The sequence below is a fragment of the Polypterus senegalus genome, chromosome 7 (assembly GCF_016835505.1).
Source record: "Polypterus senegalus isolate Bchr_013 chromosome 7, ASM1683550v1, whole genome shotgun sequence".
Taxonomy (NCBI): domain Eukaryota; kingdom Metazoa; phylum Chordata; class Cladistia; order Polypteriformes; family Polypteridae; genus Polypterus; species Polypterus senegalus.
This window is the reverse complement of record NC_053160.1, coordinates 46319641-46345355: the sequence shown is the minus strand read 5'-3', so window position 1 is coordinate 46345355 and position 25715 is coordinate 46319641. Positions and strand designations below refer to the sequence as shown.

General features: G+C 36.1%; 1 protein-coding gene across 1 annotated transcript in view; it reads right to left on the bottom strand.

Moving 5' to 3' along the window:
• Positions 1 to 588: 588 nt before the first annotated feature.
• npffr2a (neuropeptide FF receptor 2a) overlaps positions 589 to 25715 on the bottom strand; it is a 159252-nt gene continuing 134125 nt past the window's right edge. Inside the window, exons 4-5 of the mRNA XM_039758573.1 lie at positions 3212 to 3311; positions 589 to 2340 (exon numbers count right to left, since the gene is read on the bottom strand). Coding sequence (XP_039614507.1) covers positions 1491 to 2340; positions 3212 to 3311 — 950 coding nt within the window. The 3' untranslated portion in view covers positions 589 to 1490. The remainder of the gene's footprint in view (positions 2341 to 3211; positions 3312 to 25715) is intronic.

The following is a 25715-nucleotide window of genomic DNA, read 5'->3' as shown; positions in this document are numbered from 1 at the left end:
CCAAAATTGGACAGTTGAAGACTGGAAAAATGTTGCCTTGTCTCAATTTCTGTTGAGACATTCAAATGGTAGAGTCAGAATTTGGCGTAAACAGAATGAGAACATGGATCCATCATGCCTTGTTACCAGGCTGGTGGTGGTGGTGGTGTAATGGTGTGGGGGATGTTTTCTTGGTACACTTTAGGCCCCTTAGCGCCAATTGGGCATAGTTTAAATGCCACGGGCTACCTGAGCATTGTTTCTGACCATGTCCTTCCCTTCATGACCACCATGTACCCATCCTCTGATGGCTACTTCCAGCAGGATAATGCACCATGTCACAAAGCTCGAATCATTTCAAATTGGTTTCTTGAACATGACAATAAGTTCACTGTACTATAATGGTCCCCACAGTCACCAGATCTCAACCCAATAGAGCATCTTTAGGATGTGGTGGAACGGGAGCTTCGTGCCCTGGATGTGCATCCCACAAATCTCCATCAACTGCAAGATGCTATCCTATCAATATGGGCCAACATTGCTTTCAGCACCTTGTTGAATCAATGCCACGTAGAATTAAGGCAGTTCTGAAGGCGAAAGGGGGTCAAACACCGTATTAGTATGGTGTTCCTAATAATACTTTAGGTGAGTGTATACTTTTATTTATATGGAATAGGCAGTAAGCATAGCCTAGTGTGCTTTGTGAAAACTTGTGTAAATGTAAAAGGTGAAACATACAAGTCTGAAATAGCTCAGCATTACAACATTAATATACCAGAATAATAATTTCTTAAGGGGAAATTCAAATGCTTAAAATCATTAATGACAAATGGAGAGCTTTTATTTAGATTTTCACATTTTCCTCTAAACACAAGTAGAACTAAATGCTCTTTTAAGGAAACATATTGCATTTTTGTGATCTATTAATTAACTTAGAAAGATTTGCTCTAGATGTCTGTAGCATTTCGAACATTAAATAATTACAAGAATAAATACCTGAATTATTAATTTCAGATCTCATTAGTTTCTGTTTGTATCTAGTGGCAGCTTCTGTATGTTTTGAGATCCATTGACCTGCTGTGTAACACTGGGAGACCACAACTTATTCAATTCCAAAACTAAAGATATCTTTTAACTTTATATTATTATTGTACATTACTCAAAAGAACATATGGTGCTTATCATAGTGACCTAATGACATCCTAATGACTGATAGAAGTATTGTTTGACCATTTGAAAACTATTCACTTTTTGCTTATTTCTTTTCATGGCTAAAATAAGATGAAACTTCTATTTTAGGCACAGCAACTGAAAGAATTTGTGTGAAGTGAAATTTTGCTGCCATTAGACTGCACAATAGAAGTATTATTTATATATACGTCAATGATTAAGATACAGAGACACTTTTCAAATTCTCATAATGGTTCAGAATTTCTCACAAAATAATAACATTTAATGAAATGAACTCCTTTTTTTTACAATTCATTCATGTTTGTGTAATTCAGCTGTATTCAGTAAGATTCTTTCTGAATCCCATTGTTATTAGAAATCTTTTCAAGGTCTTCCATAATCAAATCTTGTTCATTTGCATTACTGTTTGTTTGAGAACAATTTCCTTCAGCTCGATTATGTCGAGATGGCAGTTCTTGGACAACTTGTATCCCGGCTGGTAAAACTGCATTGCCTTGCACCCTGTGAGAATAGGCCTCTCTACGAACCATTTCAGCTGAGCACAACTGGAACTTGAAAGCTGCCTGAAATCCCCTGCGAAAGTTTTCATTAAAATAGCCATAGATGATGGGATTAACACTGCTGTTGAAGAAGGCAAGCCAATGGGCAAAAGGATATATATAAATATTGATCACCCTGTACTGATGCTCGCTAAGATTGGCATAGTCACTAAGCATCATCAGTGTCCACAGGGGAAGCCAAGAAAGGATAAATAACAATGCAACAATCAGCAGCATCTTGATTACTTTTTGCTTTTTCTTTGACACAGTTTGCTGGTTTTCATGGCCGGTTTTTCCACCAATTGGCATGCTTGTTTTAAATAAAGTTATGCCAATTCTAGCATACATAATCACAATAAGTGAAAGAGGAGCAAGATATATATTTGCAAATAAAACAGTAGTGTAGATTTTTCTCATTTCCTGATTTGGCCAGTTTTCTCTGCACCAATAGAATGGATTTGTTTTATTGTCATCTCCCAAAATGACCCTTAGACTTTTTTCTTCAGTTACTTGCAGCATAACTCCAGATGGACACATTATTGAGATTGCCAAAACCCAGATGACCACTATGATCAAGACAGCAGTTGAAATAGTGAGTTTTTGCTTGAAAGGGTACACAATACATCTGAATCTGGAATGAAGAAAATCAAAACATATTAGTTATAATCACAATGTAAATCTAGCAACAAGTCAACCCATATCAAGTGAAAGAACAAAGAGAGAAGAAAACAAATGAAGCTCTAAACTTAGTTAGTGTAGCTGAGGCTCAGAGACATGTATTTAGGTGCTTCAGCAAGTGTCTGGGGAGAAACTTAAAAGCATTATCTTCTAAAGCCTCTTACCACTAAAGATGTACTTCCTGCTTTTATTTATGAACAGGCTCTTTTTTTTTTAAAGTTACCTTTATTGCTTTGTTTCACTTCAAGCACCATTTTAATCTACCCTTTACATTTAACATATTCATTTTACAAATATAATTATAGTGAATAATTACAGCTAAATATTGAGGTGTGCACATTTTAGTCACAATTAATGGATTTGAAACTTAGATATATTATTAATGTAAACACGTTTATATTTAGGTACTATGTATTACATTTATTCTGCAATTTAATGAAACAAATCATTCACACAATCACAGTATAGTGATATTACATAAAATAACATTCTTAAAACTGTTTGATTTTACTTCATGGTGGGTGTAAAGGCTGTTCAAGCAGCAGTGGGCTCAAGGCAGAAACCAATCTTGAATGGAATGTCAGTCATTTGCAGGCCGCCCACATCCACAAGTTCAAAGGGCCAATTTAGCCTAATACCTGTTCTTTGGGTGGTTAAGAGAGAGAAAACCCATAGAGATATCTACCCAGGCAATAACCAGGACAATGAAAAATAAGTACTAATCACACACCACACAAGATTGCATTATTACATTGCTATTTAAAAAATGACACTTTATTTTATGTCAGGTTGTTGAATAGTATGAATGTTTACTTAAAAAGTACCTGTCAACGGCAATTGCAACCAGAGTAAATACTGATGCAGATACTGATATTCCTTGGACCATTCCACTCATTTTGCAAACCATACTTCCAAATGGCCAGCCTATTGAGAAAAAATATATATTTATATTTAGTTTTGTGGAACTAAAGGTTAAAACTGAAATTAATCAGGGAACTAAAACAATGGAAACTAATTAGGGCAGATCTTACAAAAAATATCCTACAATTAAGTTGCAATTAAAATGGTATTTTTATTTAAGACCTTCATTCTTTGGTGCCATTTACACTATAAGTTATAAAGAAACAATCATTTCATGAGTAACTGTGATGCACTGATGAGAAAAAGGAATATGCTCTTGAGTTTGGACTTAAAATTCCCCATCAGTCTTATAAGATATGATCCATTATAAACTGTGTAATTATTTTTGCAGTGTTACATACTATAACAACTGTAGCTGAAAAACTATCCAGGTCTACTTTTGAAAAACACAATCAAAGTCTCCAGCCATTATAATTTTATGAGTGTTCAAATTAGGAATAGATGCAAATTACATTTTGGATGAAATCCCTATCATCCACATTAGGTGCATAGATATTTATCAACATTATTTTACACTTAAATAAATTACCCATCACCATGACATAACGCCATTTAGGATCAGATACAAAAAATGAGATTGTTTTGTATATTAAGATTCCCACACCTCTAGTTTTCTGCGTATAGCTGGAGTGAAAAATTTGGCTAATCCAATCTCTTTGCAACTGAAACTGGTCCTAGCATATTAAGTGAGTCTCCTGTAAAAATACTGTTATGGCATTTAGACCTGTTAGGTGAGAAAATACTTTTTTCCTCTCTTGATTAAATCTTGCAAGCACAACAATATTGTTATTTCTGACCACTCTCTTTGATCATGGAGCTTAACTCACTATGCCCTACACAGTCATCTTGTAGCTGGCATCTTAACCCCCTGTCATTGTCAGATGCCAACTGTATAGTATTAATTCCCAAGCAAATTATTTTTTAGAGACAAATACATCCCCAGAGGTCTCTGAAGGAATACTATAGGAAACTCCGAAGGCTTTTTTAAGAGGACAGATTATTTTATATCTTTCCCACAAAAAGCAATTGGAAACCAAGAAGGCATCAGAGTTAATCAGTGATATTACCAGAATAGATCAAGAATATGGCAGGCATCCGAATGAGGCACGTCATAGGAAGAGACAGGTTTTACAATTAGAATTTAACCTTTTGACAACAAAAGAAAAGGAACAGCTCTTGTGTAAATTGTGACATCATTATTATGAAAACGGAGAGAAGGCTAATATGGTTTTAGCTCCACAAATTAACAAGGAGGAATTTTGCAATTTAATAGCAGAAACTACCAACACAGATGGAGTTAAGATCATTCACCATAAAAATATAATCTATACATTTATAGAGTGCTAGAAGTCCGGATATTCTACTCAGTTTAAAGAAGATAAGACACAATCTAATAGGTTTTTTGATGCATAGCAAATATCACATCCAGATACTCTTATTTCAGAGAAAATGGATAAACCTCCGACACTCTCAGAATTACTTGACACTATAAACTCAGTCTAGCGTGGGAAAGCAACAGGACCTGATGGCTACCCAGTGGAGTTTATTAAAAAAACTCAAATAAGTTAGCCCCACTACTATTAGCAACGTTTATATAAGTTAGAGACAACAAAATTCTACTTTAAACCTTTTGCCAAGCATTAATTACTTCCCAAAGAAAAATAAGGACTTATTACAATGTGCATTATACAGACTAATTTCACTTCTGAATAATGATATTAAGATACTCTCTAAAGTTCTAGCTAGAAGGATTGAGAAAATGCTTCCTTCTTTAATATCACAAGACCAAACTGGATTTATTAAAGGCAGACACTTAGCTTCTAATCTTCAGTGTTTGTTTAATGTAATATACTCACCCACAAAATCTAACACACCAGAGATCTTATTATCTTTGGATGCAGAAAAAGCATTTGGCAAGATTGCATTGGACTACATATTCACCATATTGTACAAATTTGGCTTTTGCCCAAACATATATGCATGGATCAAACTACTCTATACCAGTCCAGAAGCCTCTGTTAGTATTAACAACATTATCTCAAACTACTTCAAACTAGAACATGGTAGTCAACAAGGATGTCCCTTATCACCATTGCTCTTTGTAAACACCATTGAGCCATTGGCTGTTTACTTCTGAAATGCATCAGAGATAAAGGGGATTACCAGAGAAGGTCTTGAAGAGAAAATATCACTATATATAGATGAGAAAGTACTGTATATATCAGACCCACAAACATCTGTGCCAAACATCCTCAGTATTTATATCAATGTATCTGAATATGGAATCGCAGCTCTACAGCAGCTGATCGGAAAGAGAATTATCAGTATACAGCATCAAGCACACGCTGCCTCAGCCATGCTGCCTATTTGAACTGCTCTCATATGGCAAATGCTTCAGAGCCTTTCCTGTAGGGACCTCACAGTTCAGAAACAGTTTCATCCCAAAAACTATAAACACAATTAATCAGTCCATCAAATGCTCCTTGTAGAACTGTTTGTACTTATAAGTACAATTACCTCACTATAAACTTGCGATACAGTTATCATATTGCACAACCTGCGCCACTTTATAAAGCGCGTATTTACATATGATGACGATATCATTTTTAAGATGAAATGCAGCAAAATATGTTTATTACATTATACAGATAACATGTTAATGTCATTTAAATAATCTATATTTTTAATAATTAAACATGTGAGGACATGGTGTTGCAGTGCTAGCGACAATCTGGCGCAATCAGGGATTGTTCCTGCAACGCACTGTATTCTTGCTGGGGCTGGCACGAAACTGGAAGGATAGTTGGATAGAATAATTAAACATGTACTACGAAGATATTTCAATGTTCCTTAAAAGTTTTGAAGAAATGAAGTTCTAAGCTTACAGATGGCTTAACGTCTATTACTCAGCTGATTGTGTGGCGATTGGGTACTTGGAAAAAGAAAAGGAGGGACAGGAATGGTTAGTACGTTTGAAAGAAACAGTACTGCTGCAATAAATTATTTAATTGAAGGTTGCGCATGGCACAGCAAGCATCTAGCATGAAGCACGAACAATCTCTGGATGGGATGCCAGTTCTTCACTATCACTGTGCCACTGTGTCCCCATGTTTAATACATGCTTTAATTGGTATGATATGAATACTGAAATGATATCAAGTATACATCTCAGTATTTAACTGTAATATCACAAATGTAATAGATTCTGAGTCCTGTTGGAGGAAGAGAAAGCCAGTTTAAGAAGCACGCAGTGATTCACACACATAGAGCAAAATAAACTATGTGATTAAAGTGGAAATTTCGAGATTAAATTTGACATTTCGAGGTTTTTTCCCCACTGTGTCCCTATTTTTTTTTCTTTTTCTCTGTACCCTAATAAGCTTCCATATGACACTCAGACAGTGGGCTACGATTCGCCTTTTCAATGCAACTTTGATATCTGACAACTTCTTTTTAATTTTGGGCACTGTGCGACTTTGTGAACTTCAGCTTTCGAGTTTCTCTGACACTCTAGGTCACTCGATCAACTTCCTTTTGCTGATTATACCACTGTTTAAATCAACAAATAGTATGTTTTCTTTTGTCTCCACTTGGTATTCGCTGAAATTCTTCTATTTCCCCACGTGCTTTTGCCATTGCCTTTTCACAGAACGCTGAACTTAAGGGCTATTTATATTGATTTGCATAATCAAAGAGGCGTAATTCTGAGAGGAGTTGGGGAGTGGCAGCAGGCGCGTGCATGTGCTTTACTTTTCACGCTGACCGGGATTTATGTAGCGGAAGAATGTGGAAGCTGCCGTACGCACAGATTTGTGCATCTGGATTTTTCATGGTGACCTTGATATCCGACAACTTCTTTTCTATTTCGGGCACTGTGCAACTTAGTGAACTTGAGCTTTCAAGTTTCTCAGACATTCTATGTCACTCAATCAACTTCCTTTTGTTGATTATACCACTGTTTAAATCAACAAATAGTATGTTTTCCTTTGCCTCCACTTGGTATTCGCTGAAATTCTTATATTTTTCCCTGTGCTTTTCCCATAGTCTTTTCACAGAACGCTGAGCTTAAGGGCTATTTATATTGATTTGCATATTCAAAGAGATGTAATTCTGGGAGGAGTTGCACAAGCGTTACTTTTCACGCTGACAGGGATTTATGTAGCAGAAGAACATGGAAGTTGGCGAACGCACAGATTCCTGCATCTGGATTTTTCTGTGCGTAAGCACATTTCGGCTTTTGTGCTTACGTCATGTTATAGTGCAAATTCTCCGCACGCTGTTATGCATGAGGCCCCAGCTCCATATGCACAAAGCATTCAGTCATTCAACTTAAAATCTTTTATTGAGCACATTTATCCCATTTTACCACTGAACATTTCAATCTAGCTCCAGCCTCACTTGGCCACACATTTTATCCATGCTTCAAATTAACATCATTCTGGACAAAACTCTTTGAATGCCTACAGACAGCCATGGTGTCACAATAACTCCTAACCCATTAACAGCTATGTCTGGTGCACTCCCAGATGCACTTAAACTGGAGGAGAAATTGATAGTAATTGCCATTACCACACTACTAGCACATATACTTATCTACCTGTAATAAGTCAGTGGGTAACTAATGTTTTGTACTATTTGAAACTGAAAAAAATAAATTCTCACAGGATTTCTTTCAAAACATTTTTTAAAATATGAGAAGATGTAATTAATCAAATCTTAGAATAAGCATTCATATTGGAGAAAAGGACATTCTCCTTTCTTTGTTGTTTTTAAAGATTTTCTCATGCTGTTGTCTCCCCTCTCTTTCACTTGGACGGGGGATGAATTCTAGTTTGTTAAGTTTGACTTGATCGTATGGAATGTTGTTTTCTTCAAATAAAATTAATTAAAAACCTATAACTAATTAAAGAAGTGGTATTTATGTAGCTCAAAGTAGAAAAAAAAATTACTGAAAGAGTTACTCTCACTTGATTACATTACAAATAAAAAATCAAACTAAAAATGTGTATAATGTGTAGCGCGCATATCAACTGGTAACATGCTAAAAATGTTTCAAAATATGAATTGAAATTAATCAGTTATATTCATAAAAGCCTATGATGGTACTTTTTAGTTGCTACTAACAGGTCTATACATTGGAAATAGCATTTTCAACATTAAATGCAGACACAAATCAAAAATTAGCTGAATATATATATTTTTTTTAATTACACCTGGTCTGGTTTGAAAAGTAATTAGTTATCCAAAATTCTACTTGTAAGATAATCACTTCTTAATCTAAAGGCATATATTTTAGTTTTGTTTCCTGTGAAAGAACTCACTGAACAGAATAAAAGTAATTTTACTTAATGATGTATGGAAACCTGAATAGCTATGTCAGTTTTTCCCATCAGTAAATAAGTCAATTTTTTTTTAAACTGTGACAGACGTTTGAAACAATTTCCTTCAGTAAAAATCAAAACATGTGAAAAGCACTAAATAACATTGTGCATTATCCCTTGAGATGAGTCGTGTTCGTCCATAACTGGAATCAATCATTTTCTATAATTCATAATTAACTGTTCCTCTTTTATTTTACATTCCTTTTCTCTCTATTTTTGAAGCACTTAAACACTCACAATGCAATAAATTGTGAACATACTCTTGGCATTTTGGAATAGCAGGATAAAAAGTAAGGAGCTCAGTACTCTGGAAAGCTCAGAAATGGATCAGTTTGTCATAAGAGGGCTGCTTACACTGATCCTATCTGAGGTTTAACAGTAAATGTCAAGAGGGATGATACCTAGAATAAAATGAAAGGGTCATACTGCTGCTGCATAAAACTAAATAGTAAATACTCCACAGTACATGAACCTGCTTTTATCATTTAATATTTTTTTTAAATAGTCCTAAAACAACTATCTTAGACACATGTCAAACTTTTTGTAATGAAGATCTGGTGAATGGGAGGTTCATGCTAGATGCCTGTTATGACCATTTGGCACATGAAAAATAATTATGCTTTACAATGGTCTTTTAAGAGAATGCTACACAGATTAAGTCAGTGTGGATTGTCTTCTAAGCCAATTGTGTTATCTGTGTATCTATTGCTGGAACCCCAATACAAAGTTATTAGACCCTTAATAGTAATGCCAAGAGATTTTAATGTGATCAGCAAATTTTGGAGAACCAGTTATATGATGCAAAAGTATTTTCTTTCTTGTATTTTAAAGCTAAGACTGTAAATGTATCACATGTAATATTCTTCCCAGATGAAGAACTGTTCGGGCTTTAGAGTGATCAGTTTTCATATCATAACCGGGATATATGAGTACAATTCAGGACCTGGTACTACAAAGAATCACAAATCGATGTTGTGACAGTCTGTGGATTTCAGAGAGGACACATTATCTATCTCTGAACACAGTAATAAACCATTCTTTGCTTGGAAGCACATCTAGCCCAATTAGAAGGTACAATACTTTCTGAAATAAAGGTGTTGGCTGAAACACTGTTCTCCTGATTTATACACCTTCAGACAGGCAGGGAACTTTGCAATCCACTCTCCAAATAACAGGGAAATATAGCTAGTAATATTTTAGATTTATTAACATTTCTACTATTAACTCAAATTAATATTGATTGTAGAAAAAACTGCTGACATACTTTATATGCGATATGTCAGAATCGTGTAACTTCATGTAAAGTTGTGTAGTTCAATGGTATCAGGTACAAGTATGGTCTTAGGATTTATAGTAAATAGTCCTTCTAGGAACAGTTTCTTCTAATCAACAATTCTACTTAAGAAGGACAACCCAATCCATATCACAAACAGTTTTTAATGTATCTGTTCTAAAAATTGACATAATGTACAGTACTATACTCTTCATTATTTTGTATTTTTCAAGTGTTCATTTGTTGCAGTTTCTTTACACCGTTATAAATATAGCTTCAATTGTTTAGTCACAATTAAGGCAAAAGTTCCATGGAGGTGTTCTTAAGAATCATCACAGGGATCCTTTTGCTAGGGGATTAAGTACACCTAATTTACTGATAATTACATGCATAAAATTAGAACATACAACAATATGGCCTGGTGTATTTGGGTTTGTAGTAACACTTTACTAAGGACAAGGGCAATCTACAGTACAGAGATCTCAGAGAAGCAATTGTTGTTGGTCATTAGACTAAGAGGGTTATAATTAGAAGCCTACCATTCAACAGAGAGGATTATCTACAAATAAAGAAAATTCAAAACAGAGGCCAGTCTCAGTAAATTCACTCAAAGATCAGAGTAAATGATATTCCAAAAAATGCACAGAATTTCATTTTGGAATGACTAGAGTAGGCAAACATTTACACCTTAACCCAAATTAAATGCTGTGCCAGGTCCTTAAGAGTTCAGTACATAGACAAATGCCCACAAACGTGATCTGAAGCACTGCTGAGGGAACCATTGGTTCATAGAGAAGAATAAATCCTTTACAGTGCAAAAAAAAAAACATGCAGAAAACAATTGCTTTGAATTACTGCAGGTAAAGGTGGTTCTACAAGCTACAGGAATCATAGGGTTTACTTATTTTTCCATCAATGGCTTATACAAGTTCTATCATTTTATTATTTTGTAAAAATAGCAAATATTTTGGGTTATCATTTTAGATTAGATTTACATACAGTGTTTATACAACTTGGTGAAGACTACATGGGTGCTAGTTATATACTGGTATGTAAAATTCTAGAATTGAAAAATAGTCCATTTTTTTATCACATAACTACCTATCATCAGACATTTGCTACTGCTTTCGATTCCAGGATTGTCTTAAACTCCCTCAACCACAGCACAGGATTCTCCTCTGCTGTCAGTTGTAGAGCTTTACTTAATTTCAGCTTCAGTACACAGCATTCTGCCAGTGACTCAAGTGTAGCTCCTCTGTCCATTAACTGTGAGGCTGCAGGTAGGGACTTCAAGAACATGGCCTTAACTGCTGTTCTACACATTCATTCTGCAAAGGCTCTTGCCATAGGGAAGGTCCTTCCCAACCTCTCGTTTTAATCTTAGTGCAGTCTGTTCCCAAGTATAATAACTTATGTTTGTCAAAAGGGACTGTTCCTTTAATTAAAAAAAAAATCCATAAAGCTATCATCTAAACCTACTGTTAGGAAAAACTTCATCTCTATTTTTGACCTTCTGTTACATTATTTGATAATTTTGAACATTTCCCAATTGCACACGTTTGAGCACATTGGGAACTATAATGTTGATTATGTCCTTGTAGGTATGAATTTCTGTGAAATGATCTGTGTGACTGCATCTACGATGCAAGAAATATATTCAAACTGGGATTTACATTAAGCTAGTGTTCTTTTCTGGGTGAGCACTTCATACATCTTTTGCTTATGGGTATGAAAACAGATGCCCACTAATCTTCAATGGAATACAAGAGGTTTTATAAAAAAAAGTTGGATCTATGAATTACAGCAAATCATAAAAAAATGCTTTCCCTTGACTTTACTGTGATAAGATGCATTTGAGTCCATTGTGATGCATGATTGTTTAAAAGAAATGCAGAGCTCAGAGGGATACAGGTGCTAAAGGTTGCATGGTGCAGCAGCACCGAGGTGTTGATGGGCATTTGGCTAACCAGGTATTGTACCAAGTGTCAAAATGCATGGCATCCAGCTGTCTTGTTAATATTCTGGAGTCCGTATCCCTATCAGCTTAAAAGGAGTCTGAGCAGGGTGATCAAAAGGAAGAAAAGAGAAGCATGGAGGTTAAATGGAAAGAAATAAACAATAAAGACAAGACCCATTATGACAGCAAGGCAAGTGCTACAGGATGGAGACCAGCGGTCAGGCTTGGTCAAGAGGAGTTTTTGGCCAACGCTCGTGGGGCAGGGTCACACCTGTTGAGTGATGATGGAGTCAGAGGGACTCACCGCTCCAAGGGACTTCCTTGCAGTAAGACTGTGTGGTGGCAGCAGATGGGAGACATAGCAGGGCTTGTGGGGTCCCTGCAGGCAGCAAGAAACATGAGTTACTCAAACTCAACACAATGACGGAACAAGTTGGCTGTGGTGCACCTATTGGTGGATGTTTCCTTGGGCTGAGAAGATGTCAGGGCAAGAGAGCACCAAGGGAAACAAGGGTTTTAGAGAATGACATATCTTGTGTGTTTTAACTTCATTTTTAAGGATTATTTATGTATTTTCGCTTTACAGTGAAATATTTGGACTACAATTGAAAAAAACACGATTAATAAGGCCTGTTTAATGCATTAAAAAATATTGTCGCATCCAGGGCCAGCAACAAGGCAATTGTGTCAGGCAGTGCTTTTATTTAGGGTTCATCGTTCTGTTTATTTTTTTTTTTAAATTACAAAACAATAATACAAAAAAGTTAAGAGTGAATCTTAATAATTATATACACATCCAGTACTGTATTTATATACTACATGTAAAATTTCTGAGAAACAAAATTTTAAACTTTCAAATTATACGTTTCACAACGACTTGCCACATGTCAGTACGTGGTACTGGTATTCAAGTCATTGATTTATACATACCAACATAGGTGCAAGGGTGTGGGAGGAAGCGTGGTTTATGGCAGTCCTGGATTAAAACTAAAGAAAAGTAGCGAAGGTAAAAATTATGCTCTCTCTTTTGTTTTTTCATGTCATGTTTCTGTAAGAAAATCTAACCAATGTCATATACGTGCAAAATACATTTTCTTTGAGGGCACTAAAAACAAAATGAGTCTTTTGTACCTCTGTAATTAACTTTTCAGTCTGCCAGGTAGCTCACAGTGCTTAATGCCGTAATAAAATGAAAAAAATATATATGAAACAGAATTATCCCTACCCATTATTCCAGTTTGCAATATCTTTGCTAATTTATGCAAAGAGCTCAGCTTAACCACCAAAGTAGTGGATGGTGTCAGTTTTTAAGCGAGATAGCTGCTACTGAGAATTTTTTTGCATGCCAGGAGCAAAGATGTAGTTGCAACAGTAGCATACTTTTTGTAACCCAAAAAAATTCCAAGGCACGCCACTATTCTGCCAACTACAAAATCATTAAACCTCTTAGACATGCTTAAATTGTCCAAAGGGGCAGGACTATCAGAGGCACCAGTAAAAAAAAAAAAAAAGCAGCTTGGAGGTTGGCATTTTCAGACACAGCACTTAGTGAGCACTTTCCCAATCCCAGCCAACATAGGGCGTAAGGCAGGAAACAAACCCCGGGCAGGGCGCCAGCCCACCCCAAGGCACACACACACTAGGGACAATTTAAAATCACCAATGCACCTACCCTGCATGTCTTTGGACTGAAGGAGGAAAGAGGAGCACCCTGAGGAAACCCACGCATACATGGGGGGAAAATGCAAACTCCACGCAGGGAGAACCCAGGAAGCGAGCCCAGGTCTCCTAACTGTGAGGCAGCAGCACTACCCACTACGCCACCATGCTGCCCTACTTTGACATATCTGTATCTCATATTCCATACATACATTTCAGCTTGCCTTTTAGGAAGGCATTCAAATTCAGGTTGTACTTACTCAAGTAGTATTTTGTTAAAAGGTCAGGTTTCAGGTCATTGAATTTCTAACACTCCTTTGTGATGATTCTACATTAATATTGTGATTCAGTGTATATTTACTTCATGATTTACGTATTTATTTTATGATTACATGTTTTAATGTTAGATGCAACATATACTGTATATTCTGTTCTGTTAGAGCTTAATGTTGAAAAGAGCTTAAATGAACAATATTTTTAGAAGGTTTCACATTGGCTTGGGTTTGCATGGATGGTTTAGGATTTGAAAAGTGGTGGGCACAAAAAAAGAAAAAGAAAAAGAAAGTAAGCAACTGCCAAAGAGCAAAAATTGTACATAATACTGTTTTTAGGAGTGTTATTCAACAATAGATTCATAGAGAAAAAGCTGTGAACGCTCCATTAAATAAAATTGCATTTTTTTTATGTTTCTTTAGTTTCTCAGTGTTTCCTACTGGGGTCTTTTAATTAATCTGTGTGTTGTGTCCAAATGGAGAAAAACAGTTCTCTGTTTCCCAAAACCAACAGATGCCTACTGTCAGTTAAGTGGGATAACTCATATTTGAAATCTTAAAAATACTCCACAGACTATACAATACAAGTATTGTATATGTTAAAGGATTTCAGCATTATATATAAATCTAATGGATAGAATAACCTTTGTCGTGCTCTTCTCATCTCAGGCTGATACCTATGTTATTACATCAATATGGCTCTTATTGTATCACAAGCACATCTTAATGCACTTTACAGAAATTAATCTCCACAGTATGACTTAATACTTTGGTAAAACGTTTATTAACATTTAACCTCTATTGCCAAATCTAAACAACATGATATAAATAGACCATTGCTATTCCAGAGATGAATATTATGATGAAAAAAGTCAAATCCTGCTCTCGAATCTATACTAATAAAAGGCGAAGCCCTCACTGACTCACTCACTGACTCATCACTAATTCTCCAACTTCCCGTGTAGGTAGAAGGCTGAAATTTGGCAGGCTTATTTCTTACAGCGTACTTACAAAAGTTAAGCTGGTTTCATTTCGAAATTCTACACGTAGTGGTCATAACGGTCGATAACGGTCGACAACGTCCGCCATGTTAAACTTTCTTATTTATGGCCCCATCTTCACAAAATTTGGTAGGCGGCTTCCCTGCGCTAACCGAAACCGATGTACGTACTTATTTCGATGGTATGACGCCACTGTCGGCCGCCATATTGAACTTTCCAACGTCACTAATTTTCCAACTTCCCGTGTAGGTAGAAGGCTGAACCCATCTTCACAAAATTTGGTAGGTGGCTTACTTACAAAAGTTAAGCAGGTTTCATTTTGAAATTCTACGCGTAACGGTCATAACGGTCAACAACGTCTGCCATGTTGAACTTTCTTATTCATGGCCCCATCTTCACGAAATTTGTTAGGCGGCTTCCCTGCGCTAACCGAAACCAAAGTACGTACTTATTTCAGTGGTATTACGCCACTGTCAGCCGCCATATTGAACTTTCCAACGTCACTAATTCTCCAACTTCCCGTGTAGGTAGAAGGCTGAAATTTGGCAGGCTAATTCCTTACAGCTTGCTTACAAAAGTTAAGCAGGACTCATTTCAAAATTCTACACCTAACGGTCATAACGGTTGACAACGTTTGCCATGTTGAACTTTCTTATTTATGGCCCCATCTTCACGAAATTTGGTAGGTGGTTTCTCTGCGCTAACCAAAACCGATGTACGTACTTATTTCAGTGGTGTGATGTCACTGTTGGCTGCCATATTGAAGTTTCCAATGTCACTAATTCTCCAACTTCCCGTGTAGGTAGAAGGCTGAAATTTGGGAGGCTCATTCCTTACAGCTTACTTACAAAAGTTAAGCAGGTTTCATTTCGAAATTCAACACGTAACGGTCATAACGGTCAACAACATCCGCCATGTTCAACTTTCTTATTCATGGCCCCATCTTCACGAAATTTGGTAGGCGGTTTCCCTGCGCTAACTGAAACCAATATACGTACTTATTTCAGTGGTATGACGCCACTGTCAGCTGCCATATTGAACTTTTCCAACGTCACTAATTTTCCAACTTCCCGTGTAGGTGGAAGGCTGAAATTTGGTACTTATTTCAGTGGTATGATGCCACTGTCGGCCGCCATATTGAACGGTCTTTGTTACTTATGGGCCCATCTTCAAGATATTTGGTACGCGGGTTCCCAACGCTAACTGAATCCTACTTATGTACATATATATGTCAATAGCCTGCAGCTCGGTCACCGTGTGAGGCGGCGTTGGGTCCCCCATCCCAACGCCTCCCACGTTGTTGGCTGCCTGTCTATATAAGGCCGTCTGTCGCTCCAGTCTCTACATTCTCTTCCTTGCTTTGCCACGGGATTCACGTCTCCCTGCTGATAATTACAGCCTTTTTATTTAATCCACGGCTTCTCCGCTGTTTTATTGCTCATTTATTACGATTATAGTTATTATGTAGGTATTTTAGACTTACTTTACATTGTTCAGGTACACATTTCCTTTATCATTCCAACCGTACCTTCATTAACATGTCTATCGAGGTGATCACCATCGATCAAAGAACTGTCACTTACCAAGTGGTTTCCATGCCCGGAGATGGCACCTTCCTTTTCATTTCTCTTTGTTGCATATTGTACGGCCATATCAGGCTCACTCTTGATATCCGGAAGAACATTGTGTGTTATGTATTGAATGACTGGGACAGGTTCAAGGTGTGGACTGATGACGGTACAGGAGATAATTATTCTACACAGGAGCACTAGAAGAGTGAAATGCTTAAGCCCTTCACCTATACATCTGCATGTGAGTTGATGGCTGCCGGTGAATTGTTCGGTTGTCGCTTTCAAGTGTACCAAAATGGCCAAATATTTTACACCTTTTGACAACCGCCAATGCCACGTAAACATCTTAGATTGACAGGTGATTATTTCAGTAGTGGACACTTTGATGTTTATGAATGTTTAAACTCTCAAAAGCTGCATGTAAAGTTATCGATGAAACTGGTTGTATACTTACAACACTTGACAGATGCTGAATGTCTCTTCAACACAAGTCCTACAAATACTGTCGTAATTGAAACAAACCATGAACCTCAAACCGATTATGACAGCAGCAATCCAAGCTGTGAGATTTGAAACAAGATTACTGTTCACATGGCCAACTGTACGTTGCATGCTCAAGAGTAAGCTCAGCGCACAGCTTGGTCATATTACAACCAGAGGGCCGAACTCACAATGTGGTATACAAAGAGATCCTTAACAAATAATTATTGGTATATTTTCCCTCAGTTTAAAAAGGTTTCATTTTCTTCTTAATAAAAATTTTAAGGCAGTACTTCGCCGCTGCGAAGCGCGGGTATTTTGCTAGTACTTTATAAAATGCAATATTCTACTGTAGTATATCTTACACATTTTAAAGGCTAAAACTCTTACTGTTTTGGACAACTGTTAAACTAAACTCATTTATTATTTTAACATACATAGTACAACCCCAAATCAGAAAAAGTTGAGAAGGTCTGAAAAATGCAAATACAAAAACACAGTGATTCTTAAATTTACTTTAATTTTCATTTCATTTTAGACAGTATGAACCCAAGATATTTCATATTTTGTCTGGTCTGCTTCATTTCATTTGTTATTGTACTTCCATTCCTGCATTTCAGGCCTATAACACATTCCAAAAAAATTTGGGACAGTAAAGCATTCACCAGTTTGTAATGTTGCCATTCCTTCTTGCAACACTAAACACGTTTTGGCACTGAGGATACCAAACAATGAAGTGTTTCAGGTTATATTGTCATTTTGTCCCATTCTTCCTGCAAACATGTCTTAAGTTGTGCAACAGTTGAGGATCATTGTCGTATTTTTAATTTCAAATTTCTCCACACATCTTCTATAGGGGGTAGACTAGGACTGCAGGTAGCCCAGCCCAGAAACCATACTCTCTTCTTCTGCAGCCATGCCTTCTTAATGTGTGCAGGATGTAGTTTTGCATTTCTTGTTGAAAAATGCATGGATGTCCCTAGAAAAGATATTGTGTTGAAGGCAGCATGTGCTTCTCTTAAATCTCAATGTACTTTTCTGCCATCAAGATCTATGTAAGTGTAGGATGACAGAAAACGCAAGAAATGTTGAACACATACCTAAAAGATAAACTTAATATAATGAACACATTTAAAGACTACTATAAATCCTTATATTCTACTTGGTTTAACAAAGACAAGACACAATCTAATGCATTTCTGGATGCATTGCCGATACCACAAATATATACTCTTAGTGCAGAGGAATTGGATAAACCTCTGGCACTATCAGAATTACAGGCCCTAATGGCTACCTGACGAATTTTATAAGAAATTCTCAACTCAGCTACCTCCCCTTCTATTAGCAACGTCTACAGAAGCTAGAGAAAATACAATTCTTCCTCAAACTTTTCACCAAGCATTAATTACCATCTTTCCTAAACAAAATAAGGACTTATTACAATGTGCACCATACAGACCAATTTCACTTCTAAATAATGATATTAAGATAATCTCCAAGGTCCTAGTTAGAAGGATCGAGAAAGTGCTGCCTTTGGTAACATCACAAGACCAAACTGGATTTATTAAAGGCAGACACTTAGCTTCCAATCTTTGACGCCTGTTAAATGTAATATATTCACCCACAAACTCAACTACCCCTGAGTTATTATTATCATTGGATGCAGAAAAAGCATTGGATATAGTCAAATGGAACTACCTTTTCACTAAATTGGAGAAATTTGGGTTTGTCCTGAACATTTGTGCATGGATCAAACTAATGTATACCAATCCAGAAGCTTCTGTTTGTATTTGTAACACCATGAACTCAAAATATTTTAAACTAGAACATAGTACCAGACAAGGATGCTCCTTGTCACCACTGCTTTTTGCAAATGCCGTTGAGCCACTGGCAATTCACTGTTGAAATGCTTATGAGATAAAGGGGATTATCAGAGAAGGACTGGAACAGAAAGTTTCTCTATATGCAGATAATATGGTGCTGTATATGTCGCAGCGCGACATGCAGATCACACAGCTTGGTAGCAGCAGCTGCTGTACAGGCTTTTAAATGATCGACGAGCAGCACGACATGCAGATCACGCAGCTTGGTAGCAGGTAGCAGCAAGCCAGCAGCTGATCCTTCTTTAGCGTGCATTCAGCCCCCCCATGACGCAAAGAGGCTTATGTCAAGTGTGCCCCCAGGGGTGGAGGGTGGGCGAGTGAAGTGAGTACGAGGCACAGCCCCCTAGTTGCTAAGATGAATATCCTTCCTAAGCTTTTCTTTTTATTTCAAAACATTCCAATATACATCAATAGATCCTTTTTTAAGAAATTAGATTCTATCATAACCTCATTTATTTGGAATTCAAAACATCCACATATCCAAAAGGCGACCCTACAAAGACCTAAAGCAGAAGGCGGCACGGTGTTACCTAACTTTCAATTTTATTACTGGACAGCAAATATGCAAGCTATAAAAACATGGACATGGACACAAATAGATGCACATAGACAGGCTTGGTCCGCAATAGAAATATAACCCTGCAGTACTTCTTTATATTCCTTGCTTTGCGCCCCAATAAATACAAGTTATCACTAATATATTAACAATTGTGCTTCACTCACTCGGAATATGGAACCAATGTAGGAAGTATTTTAAAATAGAGAAGTTTTATTCTGTGGCACCTCTGCACAAGAACCACCTTTTTCCACCCTCTCAAACGTATGCAGTTTTTACTGTCTGGAAATCATTCAGGATTAAATCACTTAGAGATCTGTACATAGACAACATCTTTGCATCCTACGAACAATTACACTCCAAATTTAACTTTCCAGCAACACATTTCTTTCGCTAGCTTCAAATTAGAAACTTTGTAAAACAAAAAGTGCCCAATTTTACTCACCTCCTACCTACCTCTATGCTGGACGGAAAAAGTATTGATCAGTCTTGAGGACTCAGACAGCATTTCCGTAATATATAAAACCATTTTACAGTCCCTCCCTTTCAAAGATCCAAGAGTACAGTGGGAAAAGGATCTCTCACTCAACAGCTCAGAAAATGAATGGAAAGTAGCAATGCACAGAATTCACTTGAGCGTCATATGCACAAAACATACTGTAGAATTATTCAACTCAAAATTATATATTGAGCGCATCTCTCTCATTTAAAATTGTCCAAAATGTTTACAGGGCAAGATCCAACATGAGAACGCTGCAATCAACTTTCCGGCAACACTGGGCCACATGTTTTGGGCCTGAACCAAATTAACATAATTCTGTACCAAAATCTTTAAATGCCTTTCAGACAGCCTTGGTTTCACAATCCCCCCAATCCACCAACAACTGTGTTTGTGGTACTTCCAGATGGGCTTAAAGTGGAGAAGGACAAACAAATTGTAATTGCCTTTACTACACTATAGGCACGTAGAAGTTTCTTGGTCAACTGGAGCAATCCTAACTCTCCTATTTTAAGTTAGTGGGTAACTGATGTTACATACTATTTGAAACTGGAAAAAATCTAATTCACACTTAGAGGATCTGTACAAAACCTTTTCAAAACCTGGCAATAACATTTTAGAATAACCATTTAAATTGTGGAAGCAGGTTCTCTCCCATCTTTTACTCTTTTATTTATCTTTAATCACTTATTAATTTATCTATTTGCCTATTTTTACTAGCTTTAAGTTTTACTCTGCTGGCCTAGCTGTCTTTCTCAGGGGTGAGGTTGATTTATTTTGAACCTTTCTTGTAAAACTTGAGTTATTTGTATGGAATGCTATTTGATTTTAATAAAATCAATAAAATAAAAAAAAAAACTTTTTTCATGTTTTAGTACTAGTGGCAACATTTTGACATGAAGTGTATAATGTGTGAAGACTGAAGATCAAATATCAAATAAACACTTTCACAAAAGGTGCAAAAATAACAGAACAAGTGCGTTTTTATTCAAGATTATACATTTCTTGCATTTCCTATCATCCTACACCTACATAGATCTTTGTAGACACGGAACACTCATGAAATGCATGTGTTCCAAATAATGATATATTATTTACCCTATGCAACTCAAGGACCTCACTCCCAGATTAACATGGCTTGAGCTGGGAGAGCTTTTTGCCCTTCCTGCAGTGGTGGGGGGATGGTATAGCAGTTTGCTTTGCTGCTTGTGCTTATCGACACATTTACAACACAAAAGACGCTATTGGAGAGGTGTGAACAGATTTAAGGTGGGCCTGGATTACAACTTTTTTCATAGGCTTTGGTAATTCTAGTGTTAAATGAGCTGTCATCAGTGTCTGAATGTGGCCAACAGCAAGAAGACCACATATGGCCTTTTGTGTTAATTAATCTTCAAAGACTATAATTTTTGACAGTTTTATGTTTCTAAAGCTCAATATAGCTTCATCAGTGTCAAAAGGGTCAGGTTTATCTTTTCATAAAGTAATAAAAAAGCAAACATAATATAGAAATAAGGTCCATTTCATATCCAGATGGAAGTTTAAAAATGCTTTATAGATTTTTTGCATCCTCCCATCAGAGCTCTCTTAGAGCTCATTAATGAGGTGGGAACACCCATCTGCAGCTCCATATTCCAAGAGCTAATGAAAGAATATTAGAATAATGAAATGTTTCATTGTCAACATAGTAGGCAATTATCATATTTTCCTAATGTGATGAGATGATCATGACGTGAGTGTATAGCTTGACATTTTGAATTGTCAAGCATATATTTTCATTGGTTTAATTAGTTTCCTTTAGGATTAATTTTAGAAATTAAGCTCTTAATTTTTCTAAACATTAAATTATTTAAAAGAGTACAATTAATATTTTTTTTGTCATTGACTGGCGTATTTTGTCTTTAATTTGTAACATTAATATTGACTAATAATTTCCATCTATTTTTGAAGAATACATTTACAATATTAAAAGTGACTCAAAGAAGTCTGCCTTATTTACCTAGTTAGATAAAAAATAGGTATGAGCTATCTACTATATAATAAAACACTAAGGTCTCTGTGTGTGTATATGTTTCCAGTCCCTCAGAGCAATGTGATTGGTCAGTTTGGCTTTCATGACTCAATGGAAAGAGGAAGTGTGAGTGTGAGACACATTAGGAGGAGTAAAGGTGTAGGAGGCACGCTGAGAGTCACCTTCATAGACGGGAAGTATAAAAGTGAACAGGAGGCAAGCAAGGCACCTCAAAATGACAGTCTGAGCAGCAGGCTTTATGGGAATGTACTGGAGAGAGGGAGCGCCAGGCTAGAGATGTACATACACATAGAAATACCAAGGAGAGGCACTGAAGATATACGAAGAGCAAGATTTTTATAAATATGTTTTAATTTATTCTGCTAACTGTGTAGTTTAACATAATTCTGTGTAAAGGAATGAACATAATGTGTAGGAAAATATGATGTGAAAGAAATAAAAAACAGCAGTATTAATGAAACAATTACATTTTTTTCACATTCTTAAAATTTTTCTAAAAGTGTTAGCTACCATAAAGTGAAATCTGGCATTCTTTTCGGAAACACAATATTTAAATGACAACTTGCAAACTTGACCGATAGTCATTAATGTACTTTCATGATAATTATTGGTAGCAGTTCATCAAAACCTTTTTGCACTTTTACGATTGGGTGAATCCAATAACAAATTTATACAGTATTTTCATAGTGATCAAATAACAGAAAAGGCCTATGATGGTGGTAACGCTGACCTACAACGCTGACACATTTCTTGGAACCATCTCATGATATAAACTGATACTTTATCCAAGATTTAAAGGAAGTTATTGGCTGAAACTTTTCTAAAATGTAAGAGTGTCCAATTAAAAATACTCTTCCTTTGAGATTAAATTTACAATAATCCATCTGTCCCATGGGCTTTTAAGTGAATTTTCTGCAGCAGGAGTTTTAAGTTAATGGTTGTGAACATAATATTCGGCAGCTCTTAGCAATCAGCCCCTCACAATGGTAACATCTGTTTCATTAAGTATTTGTAGTTCATCAAGTAAGCACTTATCCTGACAAGTATCTGAACAATAGTATACACAATACACATGCAGTACTCAAAAAATGTTCATTATTTGAATGAACAATGTGTACTTTAATAAAGAAAATTCCTTTTTTTAGTTTTTTAAGAACCTACCATGCAGCCTTTAATCTAAAATACAGAGCATATAAATAAATGTTTTTTTTTGTGTTTGTGTTTGTGTGTGTGTGTGTGTGTGCACGTGTTTGTGCATGCTGAACAATGCAAAGACATTTTTTTTCTACTGCAAATGGAGCTATATAAATAAAATGTATTCTTCTTCTTCTTCTTCTTCTTCTTATTATTATTATTATTATTATGAATAGGCCAGAAATAGAATAGAGGTGTCACAAAACAGGTTACACTATTAAAGATGTGGATAAGTGAAATCATAGGAACAGATAGGGAAGATTTACTGTATTTACTGTGTGTGCCACTACTGGTTTTACTGTGATTTAGTAATTTTACTTTATGGTAGTATTGATTTTATATTATTTGGTAGGACCAATTTACAGTATAAAGAGCACCTAAGTGTGGGTGATTGCCATTTTCAAATGTAGCAGCATGGTTAGCGGACACCTGCTTTGGTGACTTGCACAGGTGTAGTTCAGCTCTAAATACAACAATCTGGTTTGCTTATTCCTAGCTTATAAGTCTCTTCGCTTAAAACAGTTGTCCTTGAGCAGGTAAAGCTGTACACATGGGCACTATAAAGTAGCTATATTAACACTAGATTCACTGAAGCCTACGAAAAAAGTTGTAATGTTGGGCTACCTTAAATTTCTTCGCACCTCTCCATCAACATCTTTGTTTTGCAAATGACTCAATCAGCACAAGCAGCAAGCAGCCTGATATCCCATCACTCACCAATGCAGCTGAAGTTCTCCCAGTTCAAGTCTGTTTATCTGGGTGTGATGTGCCTGGAGTTGTATTGGGTAAATAATATATCGTTATTTGGAATATATACATTTCATGTGTGTTCCATGTCTACAACGATCTGGGTAAATGTATAATGACAGGAAATGCAAGACAAGAAATGTCGAACACATAACTGAAACAGAAACTTTTTCCATGTTATAGTAAAAATTAATAAAATGTTGCTGTGAAATGTATACTATATCACTCCCATCTTGCAGCAGCTTCACTGGCTTCCAGTTACGTTCCGCATTCAATTCACAATTCTTCTGTTAACTTTTAAGGCTATTCACAACCTTGCCCCTCCATATCTGTCCAACCTCCTCCATGTTGCCATTCTTTCCTGCACCCTTAGATCCTCTTAATCCATCCACTTGACTGTCTTACCACCATGGGGAGTAGAGCATTCAGTTGCCTAGCTCTGGAACTCACTACCATCTGAGATTAGAAATACTGAATCATTCTCAGTTTTCAGATCCAAACTTAAAACTCGTTTGTTTAAGACTGCATTTTCTTTTTGACTACAATTGCTCTGTCTGATTTTAATTTGTTTATAATGTGTGTTTCTTCTATTGTTTGGTGTCCTTGAATGTTTAGAAAGGTGCCTAGGAATACATAAAATGCATTGTTATTATTATTATAATGTGTGAAGGCTGAAGTTCAAATATCAAATACTTTCACAAAAGATATAATAAAACAAGTGTGCCTTTATTCAAAAATATAACCAAAGAAAAAGAAATTATTCAATTTACATGTTGCTGTCAAAAGCCCATTTATTATTGGCATGTGTTAGAGGTAAGAATGGCTGCTTCTAAATCAAGAGGTTGTTTGAAATTAACAAAGTTGATGGCCAGAGGGTGCCAATGCTTGATGCACTGATCTATGATGTTTCGAAAGGTGAAGATTTGATCGCTGCAGGTCCTTCCACCATAGAAGGCAGCTTGTTCTTCTCTCTTCTTCTATTTGCTAAGAATGTTATCAAGTACCCTTCTAAATACAATAATCATCATTTCAGCGAAAGTTGGAAAACAACTTAGTCATTATGGATCTGTTATATAAAGATACTTTGGTGTACCTATTTCTATTAAGTTATTGTGCCATGTACTGATGAGTTCTATCTTTTTCTACTAATTGTTCATTTATGGAATGGATACATTTTTATTTATTTTAATTTATTTAATTTCACATTTATTTATATATTTAGACTGTCTCTTAAATAATGGTCCATTACCACCATAAAATCCCTTGTACTATATTTATCAGGAACAGTCTTTGTAAAAATTAAGCATTTCACCCTACACTATCATTCTTCATCCTCCAATCGGTTATCACTTAAAACACTGTTCAAAACCACTGGTGCTTTACCTCTAACAGAATGTGTGCCTCTGTCATTAAATTTGCTTAATCTAATTTAGGGACATGGGGGGCCATCCTTGCAGCATTTGGCCCCTGGCAATACTCAATTCTGGACAAAGTACTAGCCCTTCACGGGGAATATTCACGCACATATCACTCAAAACAAGGTCAATTTAGTGTCACCAGTTAATCGCCTGATTACTTATGGTAATGCTTTTATAAATCCAAACATGACAGAGGACAGTGATGAGTGATGTGGCTAGCATAACTAAATGTTTGATTATCTGAAAATAAAATGTTATCAACTTTTTGTAAATCATAACTAGGGCTTGGTTTAAAACTGATACACATGGTAGAGCTGAAAGCAGAGAAACAAAGAGAAAAATAAAATCCAAAATTTTAAAAATCCATAATTTTTAAGTGATCACATACATATCATGTCAACAAACTTGGGTTGTTAACAAGTTTAATTTGCTGTTACTTTCAAACATTTTTGTACAAGTTTCTCCCAGTACCATTACTCATATC